Consider the following 18,898-nt stretch of genomic DNA (forward strand, 5'->3'; position numbering starts at 1 on the left):
AAAGTGCACTGGTTGTCAAGATCTAAATAGGATTTTGGAAAGGGACGTACAGGCTTGAATACTGTAGCTTGTATTTCCTGTTTTCTCTGATCATTCGGTCATAATTTCTTCCTGAGAAAATGCTGCCTTTTTAGCAAGTTGGAGAGGGTACTTATCCAGGTAGAGTCCCAATTGTTGGTTATCTGGTTCTTGGAATGTTAAATATCACTATATTTGTAATAGATCCACCACTGGGATCTTTTTCTTTTTTTTTTTTTGTTAAAATTTTATGTTTATTTTTAGTTTTTGTTTTAAGTGTGCTTATGTGTGTTTTCTTTTAAGGCCAGACCACTTGAATGGACACATCAAACAGGTGCATACCTCAGAGAGACCTCACAAGTGTCAGGTAGGAGCTGGAGGGGTTTAGACTGGGTATGGGTAATCTTTGGCATTGTGTTTGTGTGTGCAGACAATTGCGAAGTATCAGTAAAAATACCTTGTATGTGTGAATTGGGATACTTGTTTGTAAATAAGTGTTCAACAGTGACAGCTGCTTTAAGTCCCTCCTGTCCCCCAGCCCCCTGTGTCATCTACAGCTTTGGTTCTCCTGCCTCCCTCCCCTTCTCCCAGATGTTCTTCCCTAATGCTTGATCCCAGCCTCACCCTGGATCTCTTACCCAGCCACCTTGCCCTGGGCTTAGAGTCAATGTCACCGATGATTCCCTGTGCCCCACCCCCACCTCCTTTTATTTTTTTTTATTTTTTATTGTAGTTGCCAACAGGAGGCTCCAATGCTGACTTCATTTTTTTAGAATAATTTCAAATAAAATCGGTAAATTATCAAAACCTGCCAAGATACCCTCTTTTTTGTTGGGTTTTTTTGTTTGGTTGGTTTGGGTTTTTTAATCACATAGCCTTCAGAACATTGCACTGAGCAAAATTGGAAGCTTTTTTTTATCCCAGGGAGAATATAAATAACAGCATCACAGTATCCTTTGTAATACAATGTCATAATGTTGTATTATTCATTAGGGTTTGAAAGATCAAATCAAGAAAGATCTTTTGTGATTAATTTGTAGAAAGATTTAAAAGGTGCCTGGAGGTATTAATTAAAACCAAAGTTGAGAATCAGCTTCCACTATCACCCACTGCCTTCACATCATTGTTGGGCAAACAAAAAAAATTCTGAGCGATTTGTTGGACTAAAAGTCACTATGCTTGGTCTCTGAAGAAAGATTTCTTTAATTATTTATTTACAGAAAATTGGAGCAAGATCATTTTAATTTTCTTTGAAGACAGTGAAGGTTAGAGGATTTTTTTCTTCTGATTTTTTTTTAACCAGATTTTATGAGCCTAGTCAATCCTACATGACTGCTGCCTCCTGAGCTGCAATTTTTTCCCCATCTCAACACACCTCTCCTATGTTTCCTCCAAATTGTGCAAGTTTTAAAACATTTTGAAACTTTGATAATCCAGTGAACAGTTTTTCAGGCATATAGAGCCATCTAAAGGTTTCCCTTGACCTCCATATGATCTGTGGAAGCCCAGCACCTTTGAAAATCAGGCCACATGGCCTTCACATTGATTTAACTGCATATCATATATAAAGCCTTAGATTGGTTTAAGCTTCTTAAGATGATTTAGCGGTTATAGATTTATATAAATTGCAAATTTCCACTTACAAAAAGAATTCACAATTTGGGGATAGCAAGAGGTCTGGGTGGATGAACTGAAGATGACTATAAATTTTTTCCATAAGCATTTATTTGTGTGCAAGTATGGAAATGAATACTTAGATCCTAGCATAAACAGAAACACAGCAGTTTCTGCCAGATGATAGCAAGGGTTACTGAACGAACACCGTTTATGAATAACATTGATAGGCATGAATTGTCCTTTGCCAACTGATGCCTGATTTTCTTTTATAGTTTGCTGATTGATTTAAGAATATTAAATATAAAATCTGTGTCAGTCAGAGGATACATGAAGAGCTAGAAAGTAAAGAAATACGGAAGATTGTCCAGGCAAGCTCAACTCCATCTCCTTGCAGACATGTTATTTTGTGATAGCAGTTTCTAAGAACAGTCTTTCTCACTGTGTGTTGTCTAAAGTGCCATAATGCTGTATGCACCGTTCATTTTAGTTAAAAAGTATAGGCTATAGGTTACAAGCATCAGGACAGTCGAGTTTGTCATTCAGGCTTGGTTTGTTCTTGATTTTTGAATGCTTAACTCTGCAAAGGTAATTTTTTATGAATCTTAAGGTGTAGAAAATTTGTTAAAGAGCTGTTATGTGTCTTTGCAAAAAATACTTCATAATATCCTGTCAGATTTAGAAAATCTTCTGAAGTATGTACAGATCTGATATACATGGTACAAACCACAGAAGAGATGCTATCACACTGAAAATGTGTTTCAAATCCAAAAGCTAATGTATAAATTAATAAGGTTCTCCTTGTGATTATTTCAATACCAGTAACACTTCTGTTCCATGACGTGTATCTAAACACAGAATCTGGCCAATAAGAAGGAAAATAGCTTAATATTAGCATGTTGTTTCCCCATTTTCCATTGATTTTGTTTGGCAAATTAGCTCCCCGTGAGGGTAGCCTGAACAGCATTGAGCATCGTTTTTTGAATCTGTTGAGTTCCTGTTGAAAATTCCTGTTATTGTCATGCTTTGTGCTTTGTTTATGTTTACTGCAAAGAGAATTACTTTGTCAGTAAACAGAAAAGCTTTCCAGAATCCTCTGTCATAGTGGCATTCTTGGAAGTTGTGCTCTGTTACGATTTGAACAGAATCCACTGGCCGTTTACCTGAGCCATCATATATCTTTGCAAACTGGTGGATATGTAATGTTTTGTTTATGTGGCATCATGGTACGTTTTGGACGACCAAAACAAAAGCATGAAGGTGTCAACCCAACTTCAGAATAAATAAAATGAAACTGTGAGAAGCAGGACAATTGTAAGCCGAACATCACTGCAACAGCTATAGTTTTCAGTGCTCAGCATGTAAACGTGCACTCACCCCTCTAAAATAATGGCTGTGCTTCAAAGATCTTTGAAAAACTATCCAAAGTTCCAGCACCTGTAGCACCTGGTGCCAGACAAAGACGTGATTCCAGCTTTTTCATTGCCATTCAAATAGACTCATTATAGGGGAGGCCTCCACAGAGCCAAGGCAGCTGAGAAATCGGATCCAAGAAGTTGCTTTGGTGTCCAGACAAGACACCAAGTGGCACGCTGGATCTTTTCCCCTGGATTGTAGCACTGGTGATGATTTTTTTTTTTTTTTTTTTTTTTTTAAATCTGACAGTTGAGTTCTGGATGTAGAAGAAGGGGTAAGTCAGTTTTCTGGCCATAATGAGATAGATCAGTTTGCTGACTCGTCATGGGAAGGGGTGAAGCTGGGGTTTTGGCTTTTGAGTGTGAATGGTATGAAAGTTAGGCTGCAGTTTGGAAGGAAATGGTGATCTGAAAATCTGTGGACGGGAAAGAACAAAGGGAGAAAACAGAAGTTTGCGCTCCTTTTCAGAGACAAGAGACAGATTGTTCTTCTGGCAATTTAAATAAGAAAGAGAAAAATGCAGGTTAAATTAAAGCACAGCTTTTGACAAAGAAAAAGATTTATTTAAGTAAACCTAAAATTGGCATCCCAAGTCCAGTGCTTTTCCCATTGATTTCAATGCAGAATGAGTTTCTTCCTGTCCTAATTTCTCTTACTTCCTGCCTATTAGCAGGAAAATGGCAGCCACCATGGAATAAGCTCAGAGACATCCACATCCATAGGAAAGTTGAAACTTCAAGAGGTATTTCTTAAACAATGTTTTTTAAACTTTATATATATTCTTTTTGATCTATTTATATACCTGTGCAATGTTTGATAGGAAAGCACTGGAGAGTTTTCTTCTGTGATTAACAATTAATGATAAATACTTAGCGCTCATTTAGCACTTCACATCTTTTGTAAAATAAAACTTTTTTTTTTCTCTATACCTTTTGTAAATATTAACTATTTGAATATTAACTTTGGGGTTTTCTTTAAACCTAGTCTTTTCTCCCATTGTTATGATTCAGCTAAACTGGTTCTTGCTTTCTCCACTGGACTTAATTTTTTTTAAGCTTCTTTGCAGATATATTTACTATATAGCTTATCCAAAGGTGAACTTTGCACAACTCAGCAGCAAGAGTGAGAAATCAAACACAGAAATGATTATATTGCCTTTCCCTAAGCTTTCAACCTGATAAGTTCAATATGGGACAGATACGGTTTTACTTCTGGCATCCCTGTATTTATGTGATTTGTCTCTGGTCTGCTTCATCAACTAATGCACTCCCAATGCTTTTGTATAGATGCTTACTGTGGCTCAGTATTTTTAGACTTATTGATGATGGATCTCTTGGCTGTCATCCTTGATTATCTAGTTATATATCTTTAGTTGATATTCAACAGATTGATTAGTATCAGTGCTGGAGTCCTGCCTTAAATGAGTGTTTACCTCTAAGAACATTTTAGTAAGTGAAAGCTGCACCTGTTTTGCTCAGCGCTGTGTACTGAGATTCCAAATGAAGAGAAATCTTTCATGTTCAAGAGTTTGCCTCTTAGTATATTACTACTTGTAATTTATTATTCTTTGTCTGGTGAGCTTAGTTTAACTGTGTGTATCACAGAAATCCAGATAATGTTACTGTTGTCTTTTTAAGTTCATTAAGCCCTAATCCTCTGAGGTGCTAAGTCTTGTACTTGCTGCAAAGTAGCCTCAGCTCTATGGGCGTTTACCATACTTAAGCATCTCTAGGCTCGACTGAGTGTAAAGCCTGTTGAAATTGATAGGTACTTTTCAGCTGCCTTCAATGTTTTTTTGGATTAAGCTCTTGATTAACTAAAACATATAAAAAAATGTGGGTTCTCCTCTTCTGTATTATCAGTTTCACTTACTTGAAGTTATAATTCTGGAATTTTACTCAGATTGTTACTTTAAGAAGTCTATATTGAAACAGTCGTTTAATTGCACACTGATACTTGAAAAAACAGAGAATATATCCAGTTCCAAAGTCACTTAGTAGCCTCCTATTATCTCAGGGGGTTCTGGTTATACATCTTCAAACTGTGTTATTTTATGTAAAGGTGGTATAAACAAAACACTGTACACTCTTGAATGTCACTGTTGCCCACTTGGTCTGGTCATTCTAATGTATGTTTGCTTTTGTTTTTCCTTTCACATTTGTGAGCAATGGTTTCAGACTATATCTTTAATAACTTGTACAGTGTATTGCTGGTGATTTATTTTCCTTCACACGTTAGAGATAGTGCAAGCCTTTCAGAAGAACTGGCAGGCTGTTACAATAGGCTATATACATAGTCTGCATGCCTGCCAATTGCTATGATTATAAAAGTGGGAGGAAGACTTCACTCATCATACGGATTACATCTGGGAAGCGGGCAAGTAGAATCAATATTATATTACAACAAATCCAGCTTGTTTCGTGGTAGTAAGTGCAATATGATACCTTGATCAGGGGTAAGTTATAAACAGATTACAGTGTCATGCAGTTATTTTGATACCTGCGCAGTTCTGAGGCTTCACTTCTACAATTTGTCTGGGCTGCTACTGTGGATACCATGATGGCTCTTTTACTGTCTTTAGTCATATTCTCATCCCAGCCAATTCTCCGATGCTTGCTTCGTATGTCTTTGTATACTCCAGAGGGTTTCTGTGGACTGAAGTTAGATTGATCAGATCAAAAAGTAAAATTTAGGAAGATGGCAGGACATTCTGGGTGGTCTAAAGTGATTGTAATGGCTCAGTGAAATTGCAGAACTTACTGTAAATGAAATGGTTTGTGCTATTTCTTTCATTAAATAGTCCTTAAAGTTTTAGTATCTTCATCCGCAGAGAGGAACCAAGGCCTTAGAACTCTATCTTGATTTAAGTTTTACTGTCTGTAGTATGTTAGAGCTGTTTTCTTGCTTTCTTAATTCTTTCAAGTAGTAACATCACATCTTACGTAGTGTGTTGGTGATCTGAATTTTTTATTTGTGGGAAAATGGCTTGTGCATCATGTCATTTGCATGTTTGCACAGGATCTAAGGTATTTAAGCTAAAGAATACTAAATATATTTGACAGTATCAGTGCTTTTAGCAGAGTTGGTGAGTCACATGGTTCTCATTATACCTGCAGACTTGTAATGCTTCCTTTGCCACTCGTGACCGACTGCGCTCACACCTAGCATGTCATGAAGACAAAGTTCCATGCCAGGTGTGTGGGAAGTACTTGCGAGCAGCATATATGGCAGATCATTTGAAGAAACATAGTGAAGGACCAAGCAATTTCTGCACTATCTGTAATAGAGGTAATGAAGAAACCATTTTTTTATTTCTGTGGGGTGGGACAGCACTTGAGGGAAGCTGTAAAGCTACGTGACTCTGTCTGCAACAGGAGGAGATTATACCATATATGTGTACATATTCTCTGTTTTCATTATTGAATACTTAACCTTGAAACCGTTGGAGCTGTAGGTCTGGCCTTTTTACATGGCTGATAGTTCCTGAAGAAATTCAGTTTAAATCTGAAGCAAATTGTTTCTAGACAGTTATAAGAATTGTATTTGCTAAATAGCCAGATCCCTATACAATAACCATTGTATGTTGCCTTGCTACTATTCACAATATACCTTTTCTGTACTTGGTTAGTCTTAAATCTGTGCAATCAGTTTGGAAGAAGAGTCATTGAAATACACACCAAGTTGAAAATTACACACTGCACATAAAAATATCCACATTATTGCCAGTCTTGCTTAACCTCCTGGTGCAGCAGTAGTCAAGCTGCTTCTCCCTCTTAACACAATAAATTACTTTGTATTAACGTACATTTCTGAAACAGGTTTTGTAAAGAGCACTAGAAATGTGCTTTACCATTTTTTTTGTACAAATACAGCTTTTCATAGAATTACAGGATATCTGAAGTTGGAAGGGACCTGAGTCCAGCTCCCTGCTCCTCACAGGGCTGCTAAATCTAAACCACGTGACTAAGAGCTTTTCAAGATTTTCTATCTGTTTGTGGTTCTCTTTGGTTGGAGAGAGTTGTAAATTTAGGCTTTGTGGGATGTAAGGCAAGCTGGAAAAATAATTTTGACTTATTGGTGTCCTTTTTATTTAATGATTAATACACAACTTGAAACTATATTATTGGCTCACACAGTCATATATACCTAGTAATATACCTAAATATACCTAAAATACCTATAAAAAAGTGTAGGAAGAGGTTGCTGCTGTGTTTTGGGATCTTGGTTTTTATGAGTCTGGTTTTTTATGATGTATGTTCCCTTTTCTAATTTAAGAGAGGTGAAATCTTTTGAGAGAATAAAGCTGTTCGGTATTTAATGTGAGGACTGTACAGGGAGCTTTTGGATGACTGGGAGCTGATGAATAATCAGAGACATTAAATTGCAAGGGAGGTATTTCCAGCAGTTGAACTGTCTGTTAGGTCCTGAAAGTGATGTGAACGGTTTGAGTGGAAAAGGCGTCTGGGTAGAAAATGTTCAGGCTCTGAAGCTCCAGGCTGATGGTATGAAGTGAAGCTTGGCCTCCTTTTCAGCTGAAGGTCTGTCTTCTGAGAAACTGCTTAAGCTTATCCCCATTCCTTTTCTGGTAACGACATGGAAGATGCTATCCAAGATTCAGGTGCTGTCCTGCTCTCCTTCAGTGGAACATGGTGCCAAACAGAAACTCACATGGGTTAGAATTGTCTTGTTTCCAAGATTTGTAACCTTGGGTTTCAACTTAACTACCACTGGATGTCACTGCAGCTCTTTCAAAATTCAGCCACCGTGACAAAGACAGATCCGGCATTCAAACAATGAAATGACTAAATGGTTTATTCACATTTTACACGTTTAAATGTGCAGTGGGAATTTGAATAAAACACACACTTCTCTGTAGAAGGCTAGGGAACCTGTTGTTCAGCAAACTTTAAGCGACTACCTTCTTCTTACACTTTGTGTATTTCATGTGTGTTGTCAGAATTCAGTTTGCTGTGAATTTCACTTTTCATCAGCACTTAGAAAACATAATTAATCTGGTGATCTAGTGTTAAATATGTACCCAGTATTAAAATTCATAGGAAAGGGAAGTTACAGACTGGGTTTGTCAAACGATTGTGTTATGAACGTGTTGTTTCATCCTGTGAATTTTGATTTATAGATTTATGATCCCTGACAGCAGAATTTTTAATCCAAAGTGTTCTAGAATCAAAATATAATGTTTATTGTTTTAAATAGATATTCTTTAAATTGTAGAGCCTGGCAAGATGAAGTATAGTGGAAAATTTCTGGATTAGAAACATCTATTTGGTAGGCATTGGTGCAGTCAGAAGCCAGCACTGTCCCCCCAGCTGTGATTGTGCTGTGGCTGTGGTGCCTGTGCAATGGGCTCTTGCTTTATTCTTCCCTCAGCTAACACGCTGGTGTATTTTTTTTCATTGGAACGTAGCTAGTTCTGGGTATAGTAATAGTCAAGCATGAACGCTCAAGTTGCTTATACAGAGAATTTTGGAATTTGGCCCACCAAAAAAAAAAAAAGGTGGGTGAAAAGGTGCCTTACACAAGTGAACATGTCCTGGTGTTGAAAGCAGAGCTTAGGATCCCTCAGTTTATCCCATCAGACTGAAGGCTTTTCTGTGGAACTTAATCAAGTGTCTCGTGTTCTTTTAAAGGTTTAATGGGTTTAGGAGATGGGGAACTCGGTACCTGACTGAAAGCAATAGCCACTGATTTGCCTTGTCATGCGGGTACCCTTTTGCTGATTTTATTTATTTATTTATTTTACAAAATGAGAGTATAATGTCAAAAAACTACCATCTGTGATTTGTTGTTTTTTCCAGGTTATTTTCTTACTTAGGGTCTTTTTGCTTGGAGTAATTATGGAAGCACTTAAATCTTGTTAAATCAGGAAAGTTGTGCAATGTGTTTGGGTTTTTTTCTGGGGTTTTCTGGGGGTTTTTTTGTGTGTTTTTTTTTAAGGATTCATCTAAAATGTGCTTATGAACACTAATCCTCAATCCTCACTTTTTAAGACAAAATCTCTAATCAGTTTAAATAAAAAAGTCCTGCTTCTGCTTTGGTGTTACATAATCTTGTATTACCATCGTTAGGAGCTTCATTTGCTTGTGTTGGCTTTTTCATAGAACTTAAGAGATTAATGACTTTGGCAAGTCTAGAACTGGTACTTTGTGATAACGTGTGCAACTTGGAAGATTCAATTTCTGTTTCAGGCACATGCATGTTGTTTCACAGAAACCAAATGAATTAGGGGAAGGGTGAATATTCCAATCATGAGTCAGATGGATTTTTTTTTTTTTTTAGATAAGGTGAATTCTTGTGGATGGTGAATTTCATGGTGGATACAGAGTTGATTAAAGCAGGACACGTTCTCTGCATGTTCCAGCTAAATCCAAATTAGAATTTTTGAAAAAGGAGCATCCTGCAATTATTTCTATAGTCTGTCTTCTTACAGATGTTACCTAAGAGATCAAGGGATAGGTCCCATTTATATAAAGCAGATAGTTTCCTCTCTGTGCATGTTTTTAATGTCAGTTTCTCTGGTATGAAGAAATAATCGACTGCAAAGCTGAAATATGTTTATGGGTAAAGCCATAAATACATCCCTTCTTTGAAAAATACTGCCACTTTATCCTCTGCATTAGCCTGACTTTGTTATTAAAGAGATTTTTAAAAGTAAAGGATTATTGTCTATGAATCTCCCATCTTCCTAGGACAGGCATTCATAATTAAGGTCTGGTGGGGGAAAAAAAAAAAAAGGCCAGCACTAAGTGCTTCAGAAAAAGGATAAAACCAAAACAAAAAAATCTCACTTTAAAGAGCTTCCTATGAAGCAGCTGGCATTCTTACTGCTTTGATGGAAGTTGATGACTCACATGTTCATCTGCCAAGTGCATAAAGGGAAGCTAACACACTTTGCAGGCAGTTTTCATTATGTAAAACAATGTACTCTACAAATAGAATTGCAGAGTTCAGGAAAAATACTGTATAGCAGAGATTATAACTTAAGATTTTCCTGTGTCCCTAGCAGCACAGAAGAACACTGAATACCTCTGTGTAGTCCTCTTGTAATGGTTGGCAGTGAGATTTTAATACATTGCTACATAAAGAGGCTCATTTCAGCATGCATGTGGCTATTAGATACATGCATCATGCATGAAAGAAGGGAAGTACCTTGTACGTGGAATTATCACTGTTATATCTGTGCATTATGTCCTTTTCTCTACCCACCAAACACTGTTGCTTTCCATATCTACAGTGAATTTTTGGTATTTGGAAAAACTTACTCTCTTGTGGCCCAGTGAGATTTTCAGTGCAGCAGTTTGTATCTGAGGGTAGGTCTTGAATTATTTCAGAGGATAATAACTGTTTATTAATACCCTGAATGACTTGGGCTAGGTGATTCTGCTCCGTTGTATTTTGAGAGTCATATGTTCTTGGTTTCTTCAGTTGTGATATATGTACTTTTCTGTACTTTTATCTTCAACTCGGGGGTCTACAGTAGCTATCTGTTGTTAGTTCTCGGCAGCCTGCCCTTTTTTCCCCCTTCAGCAGGTTGCTGTGGAGTTCTTGTCTTACTCTGCAGGTCATGTATACGTAATTCTTAATAATACCTGAATACTCTTTGGTCCTAGCTGCTAAGAAAAGTCTGGGTAGAGGGATATTTGTTGAGTAGGCATAGGGAATTCTAGTGTAAAGCCATATTTGTTATTAAATTCAGCACCTGAAACTTAACAGCTGCTGTCAGAAAATCCACCCCAGGGAGGTGTGCCAGTATTGGTTTTACATCCTTCCTAATATATTACATATCATCAGATGTAAATGCAGTGACATTACTGTAAAAATAGCTTTACGGTAGTATATCTATTCAGATTTGAAGTGAAGTGTTGGTATGAAAGTTCTCTTGCAAGGACTTGTGCTGTAAATGCTGTATCGGTTTGAAAAAAATCTCGGTCTCGGGTTTTCTCTATCCGGAAAGGGAGCCTGGAACTCTGTGTCTGTGACGGTAAAACTTGTGTTGTGTTCTCAGGTGTTAAAGGGCAATGTTTCTTACATGAAAGTCCCATAATACTCTGTTCAAGATGGAATAGAAAATTAAGATAGTTGTTGATGGGCTTACCCGTGTAGAAAGTCTTTAAAAGTCTGTCTTCCTTGTGCCTTGTATATGGTTCAAGTGTACTAGTACTAACTGCAAATCTTACTAAAATAGAATTTTAAAATACTCCAACATATATGTGACATAATTTATTTCATTAAAGCAAAAGGCCATACTCGTGAGACTTCAAAAACAGTTTTGAAAAGCACATGCACAAATGTGAAAAACTGTTGTTTGAAAGATATGTTTTTAATTTCAGTGGTTTGGGCTTACAGATCAGAGCTAATAAAAATACTGACATTCCATTTTAAATTTTTGTTGTTAACTACGGAGAAAATAAATTTAGAATGAGCTAAATGGAGGAAATGTTTTTAAAAACATTACTGCAGAAATAAAAAGTATACCTTAAAAACTCAGTAGTTTTAGCTTTTTGTGTTCTGGGAGTCACTATAAATGCTAAAAACCTAAGGAGAAAGCACACTAAATACCAGAGGGGTGTTACCAAAATGGCATTCCATCAGATCTTGACAGCATAAAATAAACTGATTTGAACTATCTTCCAAATTATTATCAGATGATGAAGGCATTTTTAATTTAAATTAAGAAAGCACAAAAATGGTGAAGAGACATGAGTGCCTTTTCATGTCATGTCTCTTCTGCCTTTTTTTCCAGAAAGTTTCATGTCATCTGATAGGTTTGCTTACATCTGATTTTTTTTCTCAAGGAGACTGCTCTTTCATCATGATTTCCAAAAAGCAAATGAAGTCTAGTGAAGGGTATGCATTGCATTCCTTGCCTGAGTATGTCTAGGAATCCTGCTTGAGCATGCTGTAGGTAACCAGAAATCAAGTTAGTATAATGGGAACTTTGTAATAGGGAGTAGGAGCGAGAGAAAGATTAAAAGAACAGGGAAGGCAGATGTGTGTCTTTGCTGGTGGCAGGATCTCATCTCCTTTTATCTTGTTTAGGTTTCTCCTCTGCCTCCTACTTAAAGGTCCATGTTAAAACCCACCACGGTGTTCCCCTTCCCCAGGTCTCCAGGCACCAGGAGTCCATCCCGAATGGGGGAGCAGCGTTCCACTGCGTCAGGACCTATGGCATCAAAGGCAAGAGACTCACTGCTCTGCACCTTGCTGCTCTGTGCAGAACTTTGTGTTGTGGGATGCTGGGCTGGGCATGAGAAAGGGGAGGGAGGAAGGACAGGGAAGATCCTGGAGAGAAGCTTAGGGAAATGCAGAGAAATGACATAGCATCACACAGTATGTAATATCTGCCCTTAGATAGGCCATTAAACAAGTCTGGGGGAAGGAGATGGACATGTAAGGGCGCGTGAATTTTTGGCAGCTTCTTTGATTTTAGAGATTGAAAAAAAGATGTGAGTTTGTCTTGACCATCTTCTTAAGAGCAGTCAGTATTTGAATTTTGCCTGAGGAGTGCAGATCCTTGATGGTTCCTTAGTCCCACTATGCTTGAATCTCATGTCAGTCAAACCATGTTTCTGATTTCTGATGAAGGAAGGGGGAGCTGCAGAATGCAGTTCATAGATTCCAGAGCAGTGAAAGCAATATTCGTCCTCAGGTTGATGAGGAGCCATGCAACTATCTGTAGATAAACTTAAATGTTTTAATGCTGTTCTTGGGGAGGAGAGGTAGAGGGGGGTAATAGTACTGTTACTTTTTTTGTTGTTGTTGTTTTTAACTCGCATTTAACTTCTGGGGGAAAAAAGAAAAAAGAAATTATTGTAAGAATAGCTAAAGAGTATTTAACTTCTGGATATGTAATGCTGTTTGTTAATCTGTGTAGACTAGCTTGCTTTTTGCTTCTTGGTTTGAGCTGTCAGTATTCCTGGTTAAGCTGAATCATCAGAAAATTCTTCAAAATCATGGTTGTCCCCAAAAGTTATGGTTTTTCTTGCCCAAGAGAGCACACCGTGCTGGGTTAAATGAAGTCTGTGCCAGTGGAAAGCTACAATTTATAATTTTTTTCTGTTTGAAGTCCTGATAGAGTCACTATAGAAGCCCTTTGGTTTTGGGTGGTGTGCTGACTTAACAAGAGATTTACTCCAGCTCAGCGGTGTATTGATTTCATGCATATCCTGTTTGGTTTGTAACGTCGAGTCCAGAGCAAATCTGTCTTTTGGGTTGTGCCAAGTGGTTCTTTGGTCTTTTAGAGTTAATAGTAGATACAGCTTATTTGTATTCAGAGACTTGTTTAGGGAGTATGTCTGGGTTTCCCACGCTCATTCGTATGCGCTGAGCAAAAAGTGTGGACAAACTTCCTTGGCATAACGCCAGAGGAGAATGGGGAACACTCCAAACATACCAATGGCTTTGCCAGGATCTGTATCCAAATGACTTAAAATAGTGTCTCTAACCTCTCTCCTGTTTCACACTACAGTATTTAAAGATGGAACAATTTTAGATTACGACAAGTTCACTTCTAGCAGCATTGCACTTGTAAAAGAGTTCCTCAAGACTAGATGGAACTGCACTTCTTAAATTGCAGTAGCTCACTGCTGTTTTGCTGAGTATTTCCAGGTTTCTTCACATCTTGCTGCAGCCTGTTGTACTTCATTAGGTTTCTAGGTTCTCCCCCAAAGTATCAACAAAATGTCAGAAGCGTGGGAGTGAAGTGTACAGTTAAAACCTCATCATTATGTCCATCCTTTTGCAGTGCCTGAGATATAAATGTTGTGAGACATCTTTGGGATTCAAAAAAGTATTATATGAACCACAGACCCATTATGGTTGCATTCAGTATCGTGACAAATCCATAATAAAAACCTGGATGTTGCTCTGATAGCAGCTGGGTGGTTTGTAAAGAGAACCTGTGGTCCAGGGCTTTAGAATATGAGGGACTGTGATGTTAAGTGTGTATCATTCTGTTGTGACAGGCATTAATGAAATCAGGTGGTAGCCAATATAATCTCTTTTAATGCATGCCAAATACTTTTTTGGGCGAGGTAAGATTCTGAAAACTTCTCTCTTTTCTTTTTCCTGTAGAAGGCCAGAAATGTTCACATTCGGACCCGATTGAGAGTTCTGATTCGTATGGAGACCTCTCTGACACCAGTGACCTCAAGACTCCTGAGAAACAGAGCACCAACGGGTCCTTCTCGTGTGACATGGCAGTCAGCAAAAACAAAATGGAGACCGAAGGAGAGAAGAAGTACCCTTGCCCTGAATGTGGCAGCTTTTTCAGATCAAAGTCTTATCTGAACAAACACATACAGAAAGTTCACGTCAGGGCCCTTGGTGGCCCATTGGGGGACCTTGGTCCTGCTCTAGGATCCCCCTTTTCACCCCAACAGAACATGTCTCTCCTGGAGTCATTTGGGTTTCAGATCGTCCAGTCAGCATTTGCATCATCCCTAGTGGATCCAGAGGTCGACCAGCAACCAATGGGGCCAGAGGGGAAATGAGATCAGTTTGATCTTAACAAAGCAAAGCAGCAGTCTGGCTATAATGATAAGATGCTGTGAATGAAAGAGGAAATAATGAAATTTGGTTCTATAGCTGAGAATTTTTTATTCATTTTAGCTTCCCTCTTTGTCTCATGCCCTACCCCACCTTTAAACCTTCACTGGGGAGAGGGAGAAAATGCTTCTTAGCTGATAAATTACAGAACATGGTGTCCTTGAATAGGAGACATGACCTAAAACACCAAACGTAGCTTTAGAGGCTGCTGCTGGTGTTTCATCATGATCTTCTAGAATAAACAAAAGTTGCCAGCACTGATTTAAGAGTTAGATAGTCTTAGTGAACGAGGCACCTGGGGAGCTACAGCTACAGGGAGCTATGCTTTTGTTCTCTCTCTCTATTCCCCACCTTCCCTAACCTACCCCAGAGAAACAGTAAGTTTTAAAAGCAAACCCGTTATTGTCCCATTATTGAATATAACATTAAGTAAAATGCCCCGTGGTACCTAGCAGGTTACAATGCAGTTGTCCTTTTAAAACCAGAAAAATTTAAAGAAGGTGAGAGAATTTGAACCCCTTCTGCCATTTGTGAGGCTGTGAGTGCTGCAGCAGGACTGAACTGCTGAGAAAAATCACCGTTCAGAACAGGTTGTTTTTATTACTTTTAATCATTAAACTTGAGGTCAGGTTTTTAATTCTCTATTATATTTTAAGGACCTGTTGTAGTGAATTGCTACTGAAAAGCCAGTCTAAGGCGATACACAGAGCACTCTTAAAGCAGCAGTCACATTAGGGTTAGTATTAATTTTTTTTTAGATGTACCATAATTAATAACTTGGCTAGTTGATTGTTTTAAGTCTATGAAAGAAATAGTTTTATGAAAAAAAAAAAAAAGAAAAAAAAAAAAGGAAGGAAAAATACCATTGCAGTCTGGTTGACTGGTGCTCATTTTTCTTGTGGGGACCTAGGGTATAAACACCATCAACTATCGGCTTAACACTATGTACCACTGACTTGTTTAGTGTGAATAAACCCAGGGGTTCACAGAGTGAATTTGATTTAATTGGATTGGACTCTATTAAAGAAGTTAGTATGTTACTTTGCATCCCCTCGTTTTGTCTGGTTTTTGAGCAATTTGGCCACCTGTCCAAAAGGTGTGCAAATGAGAACCAGTAAATAAGGCATTAATTCCACTCTGCACTGTACTGTATTCTCAGTGAGCTGGGCTTTTTGGCTACAGTTGTGCTCTCCTGATCTGCCTCTAGTCAGGTTTGCAAAAGCCAGTCTTACTTCTTTCTTTTCCAAAGAAGAAGAGTTTCTACTATAAGAAATGGGAATTGCAAACAGCATATCTCTGAAAAAGAATTGACTACAAAATGCAAAGAAGCTGGGCTCTAGGCTGTTGGAGGTTCCATTTAATCTGAAAATACCACTTGTGCAGAAATAATGTCCTTTCTTGATCCTCCCTCTCCTCCCGTGTAACTTGCCATGGTCTGATGTACCAAATCCAGATATAAATGTTGTTTAACACAGGGTTAGGAGTTAGGAATACTCTGAGTTATAATTATGGTTCTGCTGTTGATGCTCAAGGTCACATAGAACAGCTTCCTGAATTTATTCCTTAATTTCCTGTCTGTGAAGGGTTTTCTCTACATCATAATTGTTGTGAGGGTTAACGAGCAAAGATTTAAGCAGTGGTCTGATAAACTCAGTTGCTCTGTGTACCGAATGTTTCTAGAAAGGCCACTCTGAAGAACCCAAGTCCCACACCAAACTTGAATTCTATGAAACAATAGCTGTCTCCGTCATTAATACGGTGCTGGAGTAGAAGAGACTGCCTCAGACCAGGACCTACATCCTCTGCAGGAGATACGTCTGTATAAAATGTGAACATACCCACAAACTGCTGTTGTGCTGCAACTTGTGTTGCCCAGGTGCTCCTAATTCAAACCCTGCAGCTAATGTGTAGCTGAAGTAAGACATATTCCTGTTTCATTTTTATGTTGGAATTATAGAGCCTTTTGTAATTATATGGATTTTGGAATGATGTTCTAAATTCTGCAGACTTAGAAGCCCCAGCTTCTCTCTTGTAAGAAGCTACTTTTTTGTACTTGCTTTCAAGTATTATAAACCAAGGATGAATAATCAATGGCTTTCTCTTTATAGCACCAGCACTTTCTAAATTGAGAGCATGTTGCAGTGGACTTGATGTTTTGCTATTAATCTGTGTTGGGAGACTGAAGGACATGTTCTTCTCCATTCATCTTCCCCCAGAATCACTTGAATAGGTATGAGTCTCATTTAAAGGGGGGGGGGCAAAAAACCAACCCCAAAACAAAGCCACAGAGAAACCCACCTTCAAACTAAAGCTTCATGGAATTGCTATTGCTGTACTGGTAAGCTTGGCTGATGAGTAGAAACAGGACCTTTTGGAAAGGTGACAAAACATTTTAAAGTACCTGACAAATCTAGATCATGCTGAGAACAACCTTGTAAGCTGCCAAGCAGGTCAAGATAGAGCAGGCTTTCCAGTCAGCATAACAATTCATTGGGATTAGCAAATGCAACTGCAGTCACTCTGATTTACTGATAGCTCACATTTAAGCCACCAGGAAAATTTCTGTTGAATTGAGGCTGTATTCTGAAAGATACAAGAAGTTTGTGTCCCCGATGTTCCTACGTGCACTCAAAGAGGGTATCATAAAATTCAACTCCAAAAGCCAAGTCCAAAATACAGGATATTTTCATCCTGTGTTTAGCTCCACTAACTTCAGTGTTACTAGGGCTTTGAATTTTGGCCGTGTGTATCAGAATTTTAATTTTGAACGCTACAGAATTTGACCTGATGAAACAAATGAAAAGCCTTGAACTAAAAGATGCCTTCTAAAACACTAACTGTGCATTTTGCTTGTCAAAGAAAATGCTTACTAAGTTGTCATGAATACACTGAATGAAAGCTACTTACTTCTCAGTCTAGTGGACAGGGAAACAATTAAGCAGGAAGTTAACAATCCTAAAATGACAGTTCTAGATCATCCTAGTGTAAATGGGAGAGATTTGCACCAACACAAGAGACTGGTGCAGTCTAGTGCCAGCAGTAGGCTGGGCAGATCTTTTGCAGTGGTGTGTTTTCAGAGCTTTTTGCTTCTTTTGTGGGCATATTGTTCCATTCTGGATAGTAGTTTAATCTACATGCAAATTCTTTACATTCTGTACTTTGGCAAATGTCTGCTTCTCATAGAAGACATCCAAACAGAAAACAGCCTCATAAGTTCAGGGGTCAAAGGGAAGGACTTAACATGCCCAGAGCTGCAATTCGCTTGTTTCTGTTAAATTTTGAATTGGCATATCAGTGTATGGATAAAAATTCTCATTTGGGGCCAACCCTCCTTTCCTTACTGTTTTTTTTTTAGCGGGGCTGCAATCCAATGTTTGAGTCGGTGCACTTCTTTGTCTGGAAGGGAACTTCAGTTCATACAAATCTAGGTAATAAGAGCTGTAGTATTTTTTTGTTTTATAGGAGTTCCCTATACCCCTCAATTGAGGCTCAAACTATTGTGTATTGGGTGTGATGAAAACATCTTCAACCATTTACAGTCTGAACATTAAAGATAGACAAGAAAGGAAGAGGTGCTTATAGATCAATGAGTGAAATAAAGATGAAGGACTAAAAACCGCTTGCATGCATGCTTAAGTGTTGTGTTGAATGTAGAGGCACAGACTTACGATCAGGCTTCTTCTGTTGCCTGAATTCATCTTTATGTACTGTTAATCCACAACAAATGCAAGGTAAAGCAATTTAATGTGAATTTACTCCATACTGAGTTAAATTGATATTACTTTGCATTTGTCATGTGTTACCTGTGTGCAAACAGACTTACTAGTGTGGCTCACCTGATGCATGGTAACATGGTGCATGTGAGCTCTTAATCTTAAGTGATTTGCCCATGATGACGTGGGAAATTGACGGCAGAACCAGAAATTGAACACAGATTTTTCCTTCTCTCAATCCAGTGCCTTAACTGTAGTAGGGCAAAGTACTTTATGTCAGGGGGGCAGGGGGGGATTGATTGATTTGGTTTTTAAAGCCTAGAACTATAAGATGGTGTGGAGTTGGTCTTCCTACCAATCTTTTGAATAATTACAAATGCCCAGTCACAATTTTAGACCCATGTGAGTGCCAGTGACTTAGGGAATATTTGCTATTTCCCATGTATTCCCTGAAATTAATGTTCCTCTCTCAACTGCTGTCAGCAGTAAGGAATGACTTGAATAGAAGAGCTGTGTAACTGAATGTCTATCTAACTCAACTAATGGAATTGATAGTATGAAAGCTAACCTAG

At 38.2% G+C, this 18,898-nt stretch overlaps 1 protein-coding gene across 7 annotated transcripts in view; it reads left to right on the forward strand.

Moving 5' to 3' along the window:
- PATZ1 (POZ/BTB and AT hook containing zinc finger 1) overlaps window positions 1-16,537 on the forward strand; it is a 29,593-nt gene extending 13,056 nt beyond the window's left edge. For 2 of the 7 annotated variants that reach the window (XM_080391931.1, XM_080391932.1), the window contains exons 3-7: window positions 322-385; window positions 3,719-3,790; window positions 6,165-6,336; window positions 12,106-12,243; window positions 14,140-16,537. In XM_080391931.1, coding sequence (XP_080248057.1) covers window positions 322-385; window positions 3,719-3,790; window positions 6,165-6,336; window positions 12,106-12,243; window positions 14,140-14,558 — 865 coding nt within the window. In that variant the 3' untranslated portion in view covers window positions 14,559-16,537. The remainder of the gene's footprint in view (window positions 1-321; window positions 386-3,718; window positions 3,791-6,164; window positions 6,337-12,105; window positions 12,244-14,139) is intronic. The other 5 variants (XM_080391933.1, XM_080391935.1, XM_080391934.1 and 2 more) reach the window with 5 other exon arrangements.
- Window positions 16,538-18,898: the final 2,361 nt, after the last annotated feature.

This window comes from Falco punctatus (genome assembly GCF_963210335.1).
Source record: "Falco punctatus genome assembly, chromosome: 1".
NCBI classification, from domain to species: Eukaryota; Metazoa; Chordata; class Aves; order Falconiformes; family Falconidae; genus Falco; species Falco punctatus.